Below are 18,374 nucleotides of genomic sequence, written 5' to 3' on the forward strand. Positions count from 1 at the left end.
AGCTTCTTTTATGTTCCCTCTGTTGGTCCAGATACTTGCTTTTATAAGTCTTCCTCCCCTAAATGACTTTCTTAACAACAGAAAACACACTAATATTACCGTAGGAATTAACTAATTAAAAGCTGACTATCAGCTATATTTATCCTCTAATTTCATCTGTTGCTTTGTATTTTTGATTTTGCAAACAGAATTTATCACCAACCAGGTTATCTCAGGCTCCCCTATATATATATATATATATATATATAATTCTGTAATAAAAAAGCATTTGAGGACATGCATAAAATCACAATCACCAGTAATTGGACGACAGTTAAACTAATTGAGAGGAATCTACGTATTTATAAGTGATTACATAAAGGAAGAGAAAATATAGGTTAAGTAACGACATTACATTTTTACATAAATAAGTAAAGCCCAAGTTCTTTATATTTAAACTACAGGTCAAGGTGAAGGAGTAAATTTGTTCTTTTAACTTCCAGATGTGATCATTTGGGTCCTTTTGCCTTGGATGTGGTTTCCTTTGGAATCTTTCCATTTTGACATTGAGTAAATCTGGTTACTGTAGAAACACCATCCACAAACTTGGTTTTGAAAAGGACATTTGCATTGTTGAACATACCCTCCTTTAGTGACACCACAATGAACTTAAGGGAAAAAGGGGGAAAAAAAAGCATGAAAGATACTTTTTGTAATGTGAAGAAATGCACTCCTATTTTTATTCTGGGGTTAAGAACTTTCTGGATATATTCTGATTTTGTTATTTCTTTCAAAGCTTAGCTCGAAGCAAATGCATCATCCTCAACTGCAAGTGAAAACTAGTTCTAATACTGGGCACCTAGATGAATTCTAGCTTTCTATATTTGAGTTTTAAGAGTCTCTTAATTTGACTTTGAGTGCTTCAATACCCAGGTTTACTACTTCCTACTGGTGACTGCTGGTTGCTATCCTCTGCAGCTGGCCATCACTGTTTTGTTGCTAACTCTAAATGCCCTGGTGAAATATCTTTCTCTGTGATATTTTAAGAATATCAAAGAAGGCTACAAGTTCCTACAAGCACTACCACTAGCTCAAATGGAATATTTACAAAATTAAGAAAAGGTACCATGTACTGTTACCTGCTAAAGAGACCACCATAATACTCTAGTCTGTGGTAACTATGATAAGTGAAGCCCCCCGAGTTGTATGCTGCACTATCTGTATAACCATATGTGGCAGCCCCAGTGCCCGCAGCAACAGTTCCATAAAAACAAACTATTCCTAAAGGGGCTTTTCTCTTTCATCGGGAAAAATAAGGAGTACTCCCATCAAGTACCACATGATTTTCTGATTTCCTAAAACAGTCTTGCTTTGATTGTGTATCCTAGGACAGTTAGCTAGAGAAAATAATATTACCCATCACTTAATTCCAAATTATGAAAAACTTAGATTCTCCCTCATGGTACAGTCAACAATGGTAATGCCTGGCTCCCTCTTTAGTAGGAAACCAAACCTTTTTTTCCTTCAATATCCACTTGAATGGAAGTATATGTAAATATTCAGTATATATTTAAAGAGATACACAATACTTTAATATTTCCCAACCTTCAATATCTTAGTGTTGGCCATTACTAAAGAATAGTTTTAGAAGAACAAATACTAAAACTGTTGACAGAGACATTTTTTCTGGTTCTTACCTGAGAATGTGTGAAGTGAGTACGCAGCATCTGTCCAATATTCTGGGTGTGAGAAAGATCCAAGGCTGCATCCACCTCATCCAGGATATAAATTGGAGCAGGTTTGAAGAGGAGCATGGACAATATTAATGACAAAGCTACTAACGACCTGCACAAAAAAGACCAAAAGAGAAGTTATCAAAACGTGACTCTACCACTCTTTACCAAAACACTGAAGCAAATCTGCTATCCTCTTATGGAATAGTGCAGGCTTAACTGAAGTTTCAAATGTCAACACTTACGTTTTTTAAACTGGTTCTTTTATTTTAGCTTTTCCTTTCTTCAAAGAGTTTTATTTTGAACAGGTTTATATTCTTTCCAATCAAAGAATCGGGACAAATGGCACTTCTCCTTAAGGAAAGATGGTAAGTATTTTCTTTCCTTCCCCAATTGCTATTAGATGCCTAGGTAGCAGGGGAGTGAGGGCTATATACTAACTGGTTAAGACAACAGCTATTGTCTTGCTCAAACTGCAACAGGTTTAGGTGCCTCTTTCAAACTTTCACTATGCAAGCAGTTAGGAGTATACATATACACACATGCACACACCAATATCCATTTTTTATTGGCACCATATAAGAGTAAGTTGTATAGATTATGGCCCGTTACTTCCCAGAGTCAGAAGTTCAAACAATTACTATGTGATGCTTAATTTTGTATGTCAGCTTAGCTGGATCACGAAGTACTCAAATATTTGATTAAACTTCATTTCTCGGTTTGTCTGTGAGGGTATTTCTGGGTGAAATCTGTATCTGAACTGGAATACACAGTAAAGCAGTTTACCCTCTCCCATGTGGGTAGACACCATACTTCCTACCAAAGGACTCAATAGTAAGAAAGGCAGAGGAAAGAATTTGTTCTTTCCTGCCTCATTACTTGAGCTGGGACACGGATATTCAGCCTCAGTGCTCCTGGTTCTCAGGCCTTCACACCCAGACTGAATTACACCACTGGCCCTCCTGGGTTTCCAGCGTGCAGACAATAAATTGTGGGACTTTTTAGCCTCCACAGTAAGATGAGCCAATTCCTCATTTTAAAAGAATCTCTTCATACACATACACACCCTACTGGTTCTGTTTCTCCGGAAAACCCTAATAATACAACTTACTTAAAATTTGTAGTTAGCCAGATTCTATAGGTCCTCTTCAGCTCTCTTCTAGCTAACCATCCCCTGTAACTGTCCCTGGTTTTGTTCTAATCTGGCACGAAGAATCATAATTCTTATATATTTTTTTCTTTAAAAAAAAAAAAAAAAGGTTTTCTCGATGTTTAAGGTGAAACCAAAATTTCTAGCAAAGGCAATGAAATAAACGGCAGTGCAATAAAAAAATAGTGAGACTGACATCTACCACCATAGAGGGGAGCTGAGGTCATTCAACCAACCTAAAAATTATTTTTCCTTGGCTTTCTCTGTGCCAAATGCTTAAGACCCTGAGTTTCCTTTCAACTTATCTTTCAGGAAAAACAAAACAAAACAAAACAACTCACCAAGAGTTAAACTACTGTGCTGGATATACATCTAAAATAATGGTATATATGTAGAAATAATTTCACATCATCTTAATTATGGAAATAGTTTTTAGGACCCAATAAAATAAGCATACATTTTAGGTGTTCCTCTAAACATTTTCTAGGACATCAGCAAAGAAAAAAAAAGTTAGATACTGGGATCTGAACTACGGAATTCAATTTTAATAGTCACCAGAAGGTGTTTTATGCTGTTAAAATATTTAGGAATCTTAATCATAATGAAACAAATCAAGGGACCATTATTCTAATCATAAAAATGACAAAGGTTTTCACAAGAAAAATGAACAGGTCTTAGTATTTTCTACATACATTAAGAGTTACATGATGGTATTATAGGGCACATGAGAACAATTTAAGGACTAGAATTGCACATCCTCAAGGGAAAAAATACAAAGTAACTAACCATCTTTAATTATGTGAATACCCACAATTTCTCTTTCAGGAGGTTTTAATTATTTGGCTCTCTGCAGCAGGTGATGAGTTAGGCCACATGACCTAAGTTTCTCTTTAGTATGCTCATTGTCTGACTCACTGTGCAAGGCTTGGAAAAACTTCCCTGAAGCCTAGAACATGCTATTTTCAACACTATTCATTCCTTTCTGTAGATCCAAGTTTTCTTCTGGTATTCTTTTCCTTTCACCTGAAAACTTTACCTTGCACAGTTCTGCTGGGATCAAACTCCTCCAGCTTTTGTTTTTCTGAAAAAAATATATTGACTTCAATTTGAAGAATATTTTGATCAGACAGAATTCTTGGTTGACATGTTTCTCTTTTAGCACTTTCTAGATGTTGTTCCGGATTTCTGGCTTGCATAATTTTTGACAATAAGCCTGAAGTTATTTTTATCTTTATTCCTTGCCATGTAATATGTCTCTTTGTCTCTGGCTGTTTTAAGATTTTTCGAATCACTGGCATATAAAAACCACAATTTCATATAACATACTCTGCTATATTATTGTATGTGTGTGGAGGAGGGGAGGGGGCAGGGGATGTGTTTATCCTATTAAGGATTCACAGAAATGAAGACTGTGGGTTTATATAGCTCATCAAATTGGGAAAATCTGGGCTAACTATTTCAAGTATTTTTCTGTTTTGCCTCTTCCTCTGTTTTTGGAGCTCCAAATACATGTATGTTAGTTGGCTTGATGGTCAGTGAAGCTCTATTTTTAGAGTTTTCTGTTTCTCACTTTAGCTTTAATAGTTTTTATTTTCTGTGTCTTCAAAGTCATTTAGGTTTCTTTTACACTGTCTAATCTGGTGAACTTGGACTTTGGGGCATATTTTTTATCTCCAGAAATTCTAATAGGTTCTTTTTTCCCTGTAATTCTTGGAAATAAGTAACATAATTCTGTAACTTCCTTGTCTTCTATTTTTATCACCTGTCATTTCCAGGTCTCTTTCCATTGAATACTTTTTCTTTAGGCTATGAGCCACATTTTCTTGATTTCTGTCCAGTACTTTTTATCAGATGCCAGATACTGTGTTATGTTAGTCTCAAGGACATGAGGATCAGCTTGCTTTCTTCAAGGTATGTGATGCACTCTGCTGTGTGCAGTGTTCCTTTCACCTCAGGGACAGTTCAGACTGAATGCTAAGTTGGGGCCTCCCAAAATTCTGTTTCGTTAATTTAGTGAGACCACTTTAGTGAGGCTTTGTGTGCACTTGCAAACCAGAAACTTCTCCTACAGAGAAAGCTGGGATGAACACTAAGCTCAGCACTTTGTTTCACTGCACTCAGGTGTCATTTCCCAAAATCTAAAAACAACTGTTTTTCATATATTTTATCTAGTTTTCTAATCACTTATCCTTATTTCTCCTTAGTTGCCTACTATCTTAAAGGCTTATCTATTTCAGAGAGAGCATGCACATGCACACAAGCAGGGGAAGAGGGAGAGAATCTTAAGCAGACTTCCCACTGAGCATGGAGCCCAACTCGAGGCTCAATCCCATGACCCCGAGATCGTGACTGAGCCGACGCTCAACCAACGGAGACATCCAGGTGCCCCGTTGCCTACTATATTTATCAAAAGGTCTTAAAAACAAATAAGCAAACAAACAAAAAACCTGCATTCTTACAAATTAAGTTCTTAAATCCTACATGTAAAGATTATCAACCATTTTTCAATTTTGTTTAGCTTAACTCTGAGCGGATGGATTATGATAAAGTAAGAGGAATGAGAAATTGTAATACTGCAAAGGGATTACTCACCTCTGACCACCACTAAGTTCCGTTAGATTTTCTTTCCAAGTATTTCCTAAAGCAACCTTGAACTCCAGACCATCCAATACAGTTTGCCCCTCTGGTGGTGCAAGCATAGCATTAGCACCAGGCAAAAGAGTAGAAAAAATAGATCCAAAGTCCTTGTTCACCTGGATTTAAAAAACAACAACCAAAAAAAAGATTATTCTTGGAAAGCCTTCTATAATATTTTAATCAAATGTTGGTAAGTGGATCTTCAATCTATATCTGTTACTAACTCAGGTTTTGACAGGTTATGACAAATCTGGCCCTGCCCATTCATTTATATATTGTCTATGGCTGTTAGCACTAAAATAGTAGTCTAGTAATTACAGCAGAGACTATATGGCTCACAAAGCCAGAAATATTTATTACCTGCCCCTTTACAGAAAAAACTTACTAAACTCTGCTCTAACTTCCAATGGGAACTAAAGGCTATACTTCTAACTGTACCCTGAAATTCTGATTTTTGTAAGCTGTATTATAGGAATCTTTAGAGACACACAACTATATGATAGGAGACTCAAGCTGCAGTTGGGAGAGGCAGAAATAAAAAATGCTTTTTGGCATTAACACGTTTTCTTATAAATAAAACTTGTTTCAGTTAACCTTAAAAAGTCTAAGATCAAGGCGAAGTTTAGGAAAAAAAGAGGCATGAAATTAAACCACCAGATCTGGTCAAGGTGTCAAATGGTCCTGTTCTGTAGGCTTCTTCCAGCCAAAGAAGTTGTCAAAAGACAGGAACAGGACTGGACCCCAATAGAAAAAGGCTAAAGAAGCTGTTTGACTTATCTCCATCAAGCCACAGTAAATTACCTAGAGATTTAGGGTCAATATTTAATCGTAACTGGGTAATTTTTGTGCATACACATTTGATCAATGATTTAAGAATTTGGTCATTTGTCTTTGAATATACAACTAATAATCTTAGAATTCAGCAAATTTGAATGTGTGCATACACAGGCACAAACCCATGAAAATCTGACCATCATATTCTCTAGAGAAATCTTCAAATTCAAGTGCATGAATATTTGTGCTAATGAAGAGATCTAGATACATAAAATCAGAATATACAGATTTATTAAGGAATATAGTTTTAAGAGCAATTGCATACATGCTGAGTAACATCCTACAGCAAGTTAATAGGTTGTAGTTTTATCTGGGGTAGATTTCTAAAGTTAGGTGAGGTTCATCACAATGGAGAGGACCACTGTCTTTTTTGGGATGATAAAGACAGCAAAGTACTTATGAATACCTTTGGTTCTTTTTCTTTAATTTTTTGGCCAGGCAATAGAAAAGCACTAAACAGAGGATTAAAACAGTGGACTAGTACTAAACCCTGAACATGACTATGGATCCCATGGGCAAATTCCTCCAAAGGGTAAGAGAAACCTATCAGTTAATGGGCAGAAATGAATACAGCCCTATACAAGACAAAAAAATGCACTACATTCATTGACAGATATAAGGGTGAAATGTGATCAAATTCTGAAAATCCAATATGGTTAAGAAGGAAACAGAAAAATAAAACACAGCCAATGCTTTCTCTGGCTTTCTGAATCCAGTGTGCTAGAAGCCAGAAGGAAATATAAAATGCTGATAATAATACTACTTACCTCAATAGGTTATTGTGAGGATTAAATGAGAAAATAGGAGAATAATACTGGACATATAATAAGCACTCAATAAATTTTCCTGCTTTGAGAGAACCTTGGAAATTGGGGTAACATCAATTTAAAGGATAAATTTGTATTTGTACTAAATCCAGGAACCATGGGGAAAAAAACAAGAGACAAAACCTTTCAGATCCAGTGTTAAATCCACATTTATACAAGAATAATGGGACCAACTTTTTGCATGCATTTTAAAAAAGCAACCACCAAAGGGAGATGGAACACGGAAAATAAGTTATAAAGTAGTAAAAACAAGGTGACTGAAAAGGATAATTGTGCTGCCATTACTGAAAATGAAGTTTTCAGAATTCTGATAATTACAGAATTAAAAAAGCAAAAAAGCAAGATGTGCAATTAAATCCTAGAGGCACGGAATTGTTAAAGTACCAAAATGCACAGTAACTATGTTTACAGTCTCTTGGCTGAGTCTTTTGCTACGATAGATACAGGAAAACGTCCACTAAGAGGCTAAGGAATTATCCTAAAGGAGACAAATACATGCAGCCAGGGAAGCAGAAATAATAGTCTAGAATCTTGAAATCTGCCAAAGTTGTCATAATACAAAATAAAAAAGGTACTTGGGATTTTGCTGAGTGACAGTCCAGTGAAAGAATTCTAAACTTCCTTGCTTACTGCCCAATTTTTTAAGGGCAACAAGGGCGACAGCAGTTAGAAACTAAAGGCAATTTTAACTTTGATTCTATTTTAGGAAAAGAGAATTCCAGTTTTTCCACCTTGGGCTATATGATCTTAGGCTATTTCAACTTCCTAAGCTTTAATTTTTTTCATCTGTAAAACATGGATGGTTAACTATCAGTTATAGGATTATTAACATACAAAATGCTTTGCTAAAGATGTATAGGATGCATAATTACAAATTCTGAAATGTAAATGATTATGTAAATTCTGAAATGAAATAATTAATAACTTGTATTTGGTAATTAATAACTTGTAATTGAATATGTCTTGTTAGAGAAATGTTCGAGAAGGAGTATTTGACCTCTGTCAGCCTGGGCAAGAGAAACCAAGAAAGTTAGAACCAAAGGGGGCCGTCCTTGGGAAGTGCTTTCCAACAAATAGAGCTTTCCCAGGGCAAAACTGAAACTGCTTCCAGCTTCAAGCAGTGGGATATGGCAGATATTAGACAGAATCTAAGGTTTCAGACAAATGGTATCTCCTTTGACAGTAACATAGACATGGAAACAAGGTTAAGAATGAAAAATAAAGAAATCTAGAAAGTTAGAAATTTAACCTAGGAACCAGAAAGGTAGACTGTCAGAGTAAGAGTATGATGGAGGGACATAAACTTACCTTTGCAAATTGGTACCAGTCAAGTCCAAAAGGACAGATGGATTTAAAAGTCTAGAAGGTTCTAACTAATGCATGAGTGTGTACCTCATTCAAACATAAATCAGCCATTTTAAATTAAATATTAATTAAATATTTTTTAAATATCTCCATGTATAAACCTGACAATATTCTTCATCCTTGCCTCATATAAAATAAATGATAATATTTTTTGTTCAAATACCTTTTGCCAAGCAATATTTAGGGCTTGGTTTTTCTTCTGGTCAAGGTCTTCTATAGTTGCAAGGATTTTGGATTTGTCATTTTCTACGATTCTCTTCTTCTTCATCAAGTCATTATACTAGTAAGATAAAAAGCATACTTAAAGGAAAAGTATAAAATTTTCTTTACATTCTAGAATTCAGTCAGGAAAAGAGGTTTCATTTTTATATATTAATATATACTCCTGTTTACCAGAAAAATAAACTGTATTAAGAGTCATAACGTAAACCAAATCATGAAGAAAGTAATAAATACATCACCTATAGGTAAAATTTAGTTGCTATTATTGAGAATTTATAGGACAAGCTATTTTGATTCTTCTAATACTTCCACCGGATCTTTCTAGCAGCCAAGGTAAAAAAGGAAGTGTGTCATATGTATAAACTCAAAAGTAGCCCGGGCATGCTTTCCTCTTAAGGTCAGTCTAAGCAGTGATATGTAAGTTCAATTCCTCATCATGATATATGAGTCCTACATGATTCAGCCCTATCTCTGACTTTTTGGAATCCCACTCCTCGCCCTGATCCAGCCCTGATCCTGGTCGTTTTTTCAGTTCCTTGAACATAATAAGCTCATTACAGCCTTCTAGCCCCTGCATTGTTCTCTCTTCTCAGAATGCTCTTTCTCTGTATCTGACATAATTGGTGCCTCAAATTTCAGCTCAAACATCGCATCTTCAGATGGTCTTTTCCTGGTTAATGTGGTAACTCACAAAAAAATTAAAAAAAAAAAATAATTGAGGGAGGCTGCAGAGGGATAATTACACCTTGAGTAGCAGCAGAACTTTCTACAAGTCTTAACTCATTTCTCCTCAAAGCCTAAAAGGAGGCTCCAAATTCTTCCTTGAAACTTCCAGTCAGTCCTGCTCGCTCCCTTGCTTTCTCTCTGCTTTATGCCCAAGCTCCTAAAACCTCTCTACAATTTTCTCTTATTCCTTGTATAACTCCATGTAGTTTCTCATTTGGACAGACACAAAATACAACAAAAAAAGGCCATCTTACTTAACAATAAAGCTTTCCCTCTGGTAAGGAAGTGGCAGTTGGAGAATTCTTTTAAAAAATATTAGACCAGTTATCCTTATCTAATGAAAGCAAACAAGTTTCATGATGATAGGCAGTTCAAATTCAGACCAAAGATTTTCTCCCACAAATATGACATATATTGCAAAGCTTTAATGGAGAAATAAAAATCAGCTGAAACACTTTATAGATAGATACCAAATAGGCTAATAATGCTCGTGTTGTGATCTAACACAATATAGATTCTTTGTAGATACTAATGTCAATAATGATTACCAAAAAAACCCCATTATAGCAAAACTTCTTAAAAGTAATTGAGTTCATAAGCATTATCACTTTTAGAGACCTCTCATAACTCTATGATACAAACTCTAACAGAATTTTGCAAAATTAAAGAAGGTATAGGGCATAATATAAAATTACTCAGAGGGCTTTCCTATAGAGCTGCCAAGAATACAGACGGCTTTCCCCTGTGGATTTCTCTTCTAACATGGCAGACTAGAGAAGTTTTTTGTCAGGGTGGGGAGATGGAAAACATTATCAAGTAAGTGAGCATTAAAAAGAGAAGATGCTGCTGGACATACAGATTAGTAGAGGAGTGCTTACGCATATTACACTATTAGTCATTACTTATGTAATGATTCTATTATACCCTAGAGTCTTAAGGAAGACAATAGCTATGGAATGACTGGTAAGGAGGCAGATAGCAGGCTGATTTTCTAAAGCCCTTTCAAGGCAAGTGAAAGAAAGGTTAGAAAGTGAGAAGTTAACCAGGACAGAAAGTATAGTTTTTATTTACACCAAGAATAAGAAAAGGGTAGAATATGTTCATGGCAAAACCAACAGAAAAGTTATGTACAACAGAATATATAAGTAATTGATGATGCAAAACAATGAAATAAGAAAAGAACTGAAAAGGGGAAAATAGAAACTAATTTACTATGAAGGGCATCAAGAAAAAGATTTCCTCCAGTAACTACTGCTGGGGTCAGAGAGCCATCAAAGCTACTCAGATGGCCAGTCAAAGGAAAAGGACTTACCCGCTCTTCAGCTTCTGTCAGAACATTCATAGCTCTCATGTTGACATTTCTCCCCAGTTTCTCCTTCATTTCTTGCAACTTCTGAAGTCTCTGACCAGCTTCTTTGGGGTTGTTGGTTTTGAAATCATAGGCACTATTAGGTTGCCCAAAGAGGTGTTTCTCTGTATTAATCCAGTCATAGTCTTTCAGCATTTTAGAGACCTAGCCACAGAGGTTAATAGAAGCATCTATCATTGTTTACAAATAGATATTTAAAAACCAGTTTCTTGGGGGTGCCTGGCTGGCTCAGTTGATTGAGCCTCTGACTCTTGGTTTTGACTCAGGTCATGATTTCAGGGTCTTGGGCTCCAAACTCAGCAGGGAGTCAACTTGAGGATTCTCTCCCTCTCCATCACCCCTCCCTGTGCTCATGCTCTCACATAAATCTTTAAAAAAAGCTTAAGTACTTAGTAATTTTAAATTAATGACTCATTTATAAAACTGAGGTTTACTGTTAACAGTAAACCTATACTAAGTATGAAATTTTTTACCTGGAGGATAGGCTCAAAAAAAAAGATCTTCCTATTACTTAAGCCTCAGAAGAAGAGCCAGCAGCTCACACATATTTACAAAAAGCGTATGTAAAATACCTCTCCATTAGAATGAAATATAATCCAGATAAGACTCCTTCAGATTTTACTAAACTCAATCAATTGCTTCAAAAACAACTTGTAAAAGTTAAAATTCTTATAGAATTACTTAAGTCTTAGATTTGGTAAATTTGTGAAAGCCTAATTCTAACTGACTGAAAATTCTGAGAATTAGTAAATAAAAAACCACCCTAAACATTGACTCTATTCCCTTAGCAACTCTCTTTTTTGACAAGGCATAAAAATGTACTTTATGTACTATAAATAGTTAAAAATTTTAAATTATAGTGCTTAAGGAAAACTTTCTTCTACTAAAATTATTTAAGGTTGGTTGGTAGAATCTAATCCTTGTCAATTTATTTATCCTTACTAATTCCATGGGTACAGTCTCACCTCCAGGCTCCAAAGATGATCATTTCCAGTCTGCCTTCCCTGCTGATCCGTAAGCTCTATGAAGGCATTCTGGGTACATGTTGCTTACCCTTATCTTTAGTGCCTGGCCTACTATCTGATAATAATTGGAATGCAATAAATACTTGATAAACTACATACTTCAAAAACTCCTTAACTTTTTAGCAGTTCCACTTGTGAATCTCCTTTTCACTTCCTTAACTATATAAATAAAATCCCCCAACAATCACCACTCCTGGCATTTTCAATTATAAAAAGTTATTAACAGTAATATTAACATTGGTAATATTTCAGTGAATTCACTAATACCAGGCTACCAGGCTAATGGAAATCAGTAATAACAAAATATGAGGATATTAATGATGTGACTATGAAAAAATACAGATTTTTAAACTAAGTCATGAGGGGTGGCTGGATGGCACAATCGTTAAGTGTCTGCCTTCAGCTCAGGTCTTGATCCGAGGGTCCTGGGATCGAGCCCCACATTGGGCTGCCTGCTCAGCAGGGAGCCTGTTTCTCCCTCTCCTGCTCCCCTGCTTGTGTTCCCTCTCTTGCTGTATCCCTTTCTGTCATATATATAAAATTTTCAGTAAAAATTTGAAAAATATACAAAGTCATGAACCTGAACAGGCATACATGGCTTTTCAGAGGGTGGGGTGACTGTTCTGTATGTTCTGACTTTTTTGAAGTTAAATCTCTTCTACTTTAAAGGTGCTAAAGAAGATTTAAAAGGCGACAAACTTTTCAACATTCATCAGAAAACATGAAAGGTGAGTTACTAAGATTTCATGGGTGCAGCCTCTTAATCAAGTAATGAGTTTCTGCAAAAGCATGTATTCTTTTTAAAGTATTTAAGACACTGTGTTACATAGAAGGAAGAAACTTTTAACGAGTGACCAAAAAAACGGAGATAACCTTAAAAAGATAGCTGCTTAGCAGAACATCGGATTTCAGATGAGGCTGCAAAACTGACAGTACTGGTCCTCACAAGGACATCCGGAAGCCAATTAAGTCCTCATTTTAGAAGTTGCCTGTATATATATTTGGGTGAGTTTTTAATTCGTTTTGAAATAAGGTAAATAATATATATTATCACTACTAATATAGTAATAGTTCTATGAATATTTGGGGATTAAAAAACAGTCAGTTCCATGGGAGACCACTATTTGGTAAAAACATCTTGCAGATAGGGATAAGTACCTGAAATTTAGAAACAAAATAGTTATGCCATTTGGTGAAAATGAACATTGCTGAGAAGCTGTTTAAATAGCTGTAAGCATCAAAATTCTGTTACACAGCAGTTCTGCCATTTACACTGAATTCTTCATTGAGCAGTTTACCAGAATATTTCAACAACTCAGAAGCAAAAATCTGATTATGGGTAAAAATAAACAACACAACATGCCTTTGCAGCAGCATCTTCAGCTTCCCGTTTATGTTTGCTGATGTTGTGGTCCAGTTCCTTAATTTTAAGCTGAGAATCATTGTTTTGTTCCTTATGTGTTGCTACTTCAGCATATTTAGCTTTAATTACGTTGTCTTGGGCTGTTATCACTTCTTTTTGCTTGGTCACCTCTTCTTGAGCTTTATTTACAGACTCCTGAAACATAATTTGAAGACAACATACAGCAAAGTAATATGGACGTATTTTTAGTTTATTAAAAGATCATCTAACAAACTTTTGGGTAATTGGGATTGTGATTACAGGCAGATGGTCACCTAACCCTCTACATATTATATCTCTGTTAAAATGACTAATTTACATACAGGAGAAAACTTATTCCACCAGTAGTAATAAGGTGTGATGCAGTGTTCATTCTGTTAGCAAAAAAGTTTCTACTGGATACAGCTTAGTTGGGATCAACTTGCGGGGGGAGGGGGGGGACTATAGGAATCTAACTTTTGAAGTCTCAGAATAGTGGCATTTTTTTGGTAGTTAACAAGAAGATATGACAGATCCTCATACATCATTTACCAGGAGGGGGAGAATGTTGGCTGGGGTTTTCTACTTTTCCCTTCAATAGATATAAGCCATATCTACCAGTGACAATTAAAGTAATAATGTTTGGTTCTAGCACAGGGGTCAAAAGAGAAAAATAAAAGAGAAACTTTTTTGAACAAATAGGTCTGTGGTACAAAGAAAAACTTTTTTGCTTTGACTTTTATTATCCCCCTACTTCCCAAGGTTGAAGCTATTCTATCTCCAAAGTGGTAATTATAACTGCAATTCAGTCTGTCACCAAACCCTTCCCCCAGAAACTCCTTTGCTTCATTCTAGATCTTAAAAGAACTCTCAGAAATGTCTAAACCAAAGAAACCTAGTTTAGCTCATATATAGGTAAAAATCGAAGTAGGACAACCTGCTACAAGCCTCTAAGGAAGAATGGTTCTTCAAGATGAAACGCACAAATAAGGGCGCCTGGGTGGCTCAGTGGGTTGCGCCTCTGCCTTCGGCTCAGGTCATGATCTCAGGGTCCTGGGATCAAGCCCCACATCAGGTTCTCTGCTCAGCGGGGAGCCTGCTTTCCCCTCTTTCTCTGCCTGCCTCTCTGCCTACTTGTGATCTCTGTCAAATAAGTAAAATCTTAAAAAAAAAAAAAAATTAGTGACTTTTTATTCATGCTCATTAGGAAATGATCATTTTGAGCATCAAAAATAATATTATGCTTAGGTTACTGAATGTGCTCAAAGTGCTTTAATTTCCTTATAATGTTTAATCTGTGTCATTAGAGGTCTTTTGAGGAAGGAAAATAAATCATGGCATTTATATAAAAACCTAAAGGTATTTTAGCTTTTTGAAAGCTTTGAAGAACAAGAAAAGAAAGTGAAAAATACTCTGGTGATATTAACCAAAGGGAAAAATAATAGACACGGGTTTATTAACTAACACCATATCTAAAAAAACATGTTTATGAAGATTCTCTCATGCCTACAGGTTAAAAATTGCATTGCAGGGGTGTCTGAGTGGCTAAGTAGGTTAAGCGTCTGCCTTCAGCTCAGGTCTTGATCCCAGGACTCTGGGATCAAGACCTGCATTAGACTTCCCACTCAATGGGGAGCCGTGGGGAGCCCTGCTTTTCCCTTTCCTCTGCAGCTACCCCTGCTTATGCTTGCTCTCTCTCAAATAATAAATCTTTTTAAAAAAATTGCATTGCAGTTTTGACTAGTTTAGTCTTTTTTTTATAAGAAATCTGTCACTAAGGTTGAACAGAAATGAAATTTTCATTTTGTCTAATTAGTTAGTAGGCAATTTCTTTACATAGCCTCCTAGGGGTGTCCTTTGATACTCTTATCAACAAAAGGAAACAATTTAGAATGCAGAGCCTTCTGCATTAGAATGCAGAACCACCATTTTATACTTTTCCATAAAGAGAAATGGAAATAGGTACATGCTCTGACTGACTTTATTTGGATTGAGAATGGAGTAGCTAATTTATTTTCACATCTTTAGAAACATGTATCTAATTTTTTAAAAAAATCCTATAACATGATGTCCATGAAAGACAGCAGAAAATATGGAGGGATAAAATGAAAAATATGAGATTAAGACAAATCAGAAAAAAAAGTAGATACTTTTAAAAACTAAAATTTATTTGAGGCAAAATAGAAACTGAAGAGAAACTAGAAAATTTAATAAGCAACACAAAAACACAAAGCTGAGAAGCATTTTGATCTCTTAATTTCAAAAAAGAATAAAAACTGTTATTCTATTGATTTGTCAAGGTGTTAAAAACAAAAAACAATTTGAATTTAGTCATGAAGAGAATGAAGAGGAAAGGCCTACTTTCCAAAACACCATATTGCTGCAATTAAAACAATCATTTCAAAGGAAAAACATACAAGAAAATATAGAAGTAGACGACACAAGGCAGGCAAAAACCCCACAGTGAAGATCAACTGAATGAAACTCCCTTTTTGAAAACTATCTACATTCAGTTAACATGAAAATCAAGGATATCATTAACCAACAGTATCAACAGCAACATAATTGAAAAATCCAGCAACATGGTGACTATCGTCAGTGATAGTGTACTGTACATTTAGAAGCTACTGAGAAAGTAGATCGTAAAAGTTCTCATCAGAAGGGAAAAAACTCATAACCGTGTGGTGGTGGATGTCAACTGGACTGACTGGGGTGGTCATTTTGCAATATATACAAATAAATCATTGGGCTGTATCCTTGAAACTAATACCTATCAATTATACCTCAATATGAAACAAAACAATTCAAAGTCAAAATCAAAGAAAGGGGGACAAGAGAGTAGTAGCCAATATTCATGACGGACAATCTCTAATAAAGACCTACCCACTATGAATTTACGGGTGACAGAAAATCATGTGAAATCCCCTCAGCCCTAAATCCATCCTTTACTTCCCCGCTTCTGCTATCAGAACATTTCTCCCCCACCAGCATCAACTGAAGTAAGCCTCCCCAGTAAAGGATACTGTAGGGAAACTGTAGAAAGAGGCTTTACATCCCAGTTCTGGCATGCTTTTCTCAAAGGGAAGTTTGTCAGTGCCAGGGCCAGCAGCTCGCATGGCTGCCCTGACATCCAGCAGAGGAGCAAAGGGGAGCAGGGCTCTGCAGCGTGTTCACACGGCCAACTTCTCCTGACATCCCATGTGGCATTTCCCTATGGATGGCTTCACCGCATCAGTAAACTTCACCACCAGGGGGCCACAGTTTTGTCTTCTCAGTTTTGTCTTCTCTAACTAGATCTGGTTTTCAGCCCTACAAATACAATGAGGCTCTTTGCCAAATATGTTCCTTCCATGGATGCACTTGCTCAGCCCTTTGGGTGGTAATGGCTATTCCCCATATCCGCTGTTTCTCTGATCACTTAGCATTCTCCCTACTCTTTAGTGATCAATCCCACACCATTCCAAACTCCTACGGTAGTCATTTTTTTATTTACACTTTGCTTATTTGAATTACCACATAGTTTTTGTCTTGCTATTTCTCCAATACGGTAAGTAAACTGTACCTTGTTTTTAGCCACCTCAGCTGCCATTACTTCAATCTGTACTTCATAGGATTTGATAGCTTCATTTACAGCTTCAAGTTGTTGCTTATAGGATGCATGCTCTCTCTTGAGCTCTTCCAGCTCCAGAGTGATAGCTTCAACTTCCTGTAAGAAACCATTACCTACACATTCAACAGGCTATTACTGAAAAATGAATATATACATGTCAATAAAATCAGTAAGATTCTCATGCAGGTAAGACCCACAGCTTACTTATTCAACTATCAAAATACATGTAAATGGTTTCCCCTGAAGAAGGAAGGAGAAAGGGAATTTATTTTCCTACATTAAAAAAAACAAAAAGACAAATGTATGTAGTTTTTACAGGTTCAAAGAACTTAGCATAAACTATTTCCTTTATCCTTTTAGTCCTACAGAGAGAAATACAGAATTCTACATAAGAGATAAATTAGCAGAGGAAAAGCCTTCTTTAAAATATAATTACTCGATGTCGGAAAAAAAAAAAGTTTCTCAATTTTCTTCTTTTCCATTATACCCTTTAGTTTGTTAGAAGATACTCTGTGCAGTATTTAGTGACAGAATAGGAGGAAAAGTAGATTTAAATAAAAGTGTCTAGAAAAGTGATTCAGAGCACAGCCTTCCGAGATAGAAAAAGCTAGGTTCAAGTTCCAGCTTTGGCACTATCCAAAAGATAAAAGCAGTTATCACCCCCATCTACAACTGAATGGTACTTTGTAAAAGTAACATGCTTTGTATTGTATCCATCTTTCACAGTATCCATTCAGAGATGATCACCAAATTAGAAAGGTCACCACTCAAGCCAACATGACTTAGCTCTACTACAGGATACAAGCTTTTGATCCACTCTTAAGTGAAGCATTTACAAAAAGGCAATTTTGCTCTTTCTCTAAAATTAGCAAGACAATACAACCCATCCTTACAATTAGTACCCTACATTACAAGGCTTCCAGCAAAATGTCTTTTGACTTAGAAGATGAATAATTTATTTCCCAAAGCAGCACAGTGTGCTTTTAGATGTTGTGGTGAATACTGATGAGTAAGGCCAGCAAAGAAATTCTACCACCTTCATGTCTATATTGACAATAAAAGATTGGTTCCACTTCAAGAAAGGTTATTACCTGTTGTTTTTCTTTCATTTTCTTACTAGAAGCATCTGCTTTCATTTTGGCAAAATCCAGTTTTTCCTGAGCATCCTTCAGTTCTCGCTCTCTTTCAGCCTCTGCATTTTTCATTTTATTCTCCAATACTTCATATTTTTCTTCTGCTTTTTTCTGGATTTCTTTGGTGTTTTTTAAGGTCTCCTCACTTTCCTCTGCATCATAAAGTAGGCAAATGTGGCTGAATGAGGTCCTTCAACTATTAGAAGTTATACATAATGGTTTATACAAGCCTTAAAAATTCACCTTTTAATAGGAGAAATGGCCTGAAAAACTGGAGGTTAAAATTTAAAAAAATTAACTGTTCCAACCTTATTCTAGAAATGTCATGTTGAAATACAGATCCTACCTGATCCAGGATCAGATGGCTTTACTGGTGAATTCTA

At 35.9% G+C, this 18,374-nt stretch overlaps 1 protein-coding gene across 4 annotated transcripts in view; it reads right to left on the minus strand.

The window, feature by feature from the left end:
- Positions 1–254: 254 nt before the first annotated feature.
- The window catches only part of SMC2 (structural maintenance of chromosomes 2), a 58,652-nt gene continuing 40,532 nt past the window's right edge, over positions 255–18,374 (minus strand). For 3 of the 4 annotated variants that reach the window (XM_059411166.1, XM_059411164.1, XM_059411163.1), the window contains exons 18-25: positions 17,950–18,143; positions 16,811–16,954; positions 13,231–13,425; positions 10,786–10,986; positions 8,689–8,805; positions 5,455–5,615; positions 1,677–1,824; positions 255–647 (exon numbers count right to left, since the gene is read on the minus strand). In XM_059411166.1, the coding sequence (XP_059267149.1) occupies positions 489–647; positions 1,677–1,824; positions 5,455–5,615; positions 8,689–8,805; positions 10,786–10,986; positions 13,231–13,425; positions 16,811–16,954; positions 17,950–18,143 (1,319 nt within the window). In that variant the 3' untranslated portion in view covers positions 255–488. The remainder of the gene's footprint in view (positions 648–1,676; positions 1,825–5,454; positions 5,616–8,688; positions 8,806–10,785; positions 10,987–13,230; positions 13,426–16,810; positions 16,955–17,949; positions 18,144–18,374) is intronic. The other variant, XM_059411167.1, reaches the window with a different exon arrangement.

This window comes from Mustela nigripes, chromosome 9 (genome assembly GCF_022355385.1).
Source record: "Mustela nigripes isolate SB6536 chromosome 9, MUSNIG.SB6536, whole genome shotgun sequence".
Lineage (NCBI taxonomy): Eukaryota > Metazoa > Chordata > Mammalia > Carnivora > Mustelidae > Mustela > Mustela nigripes.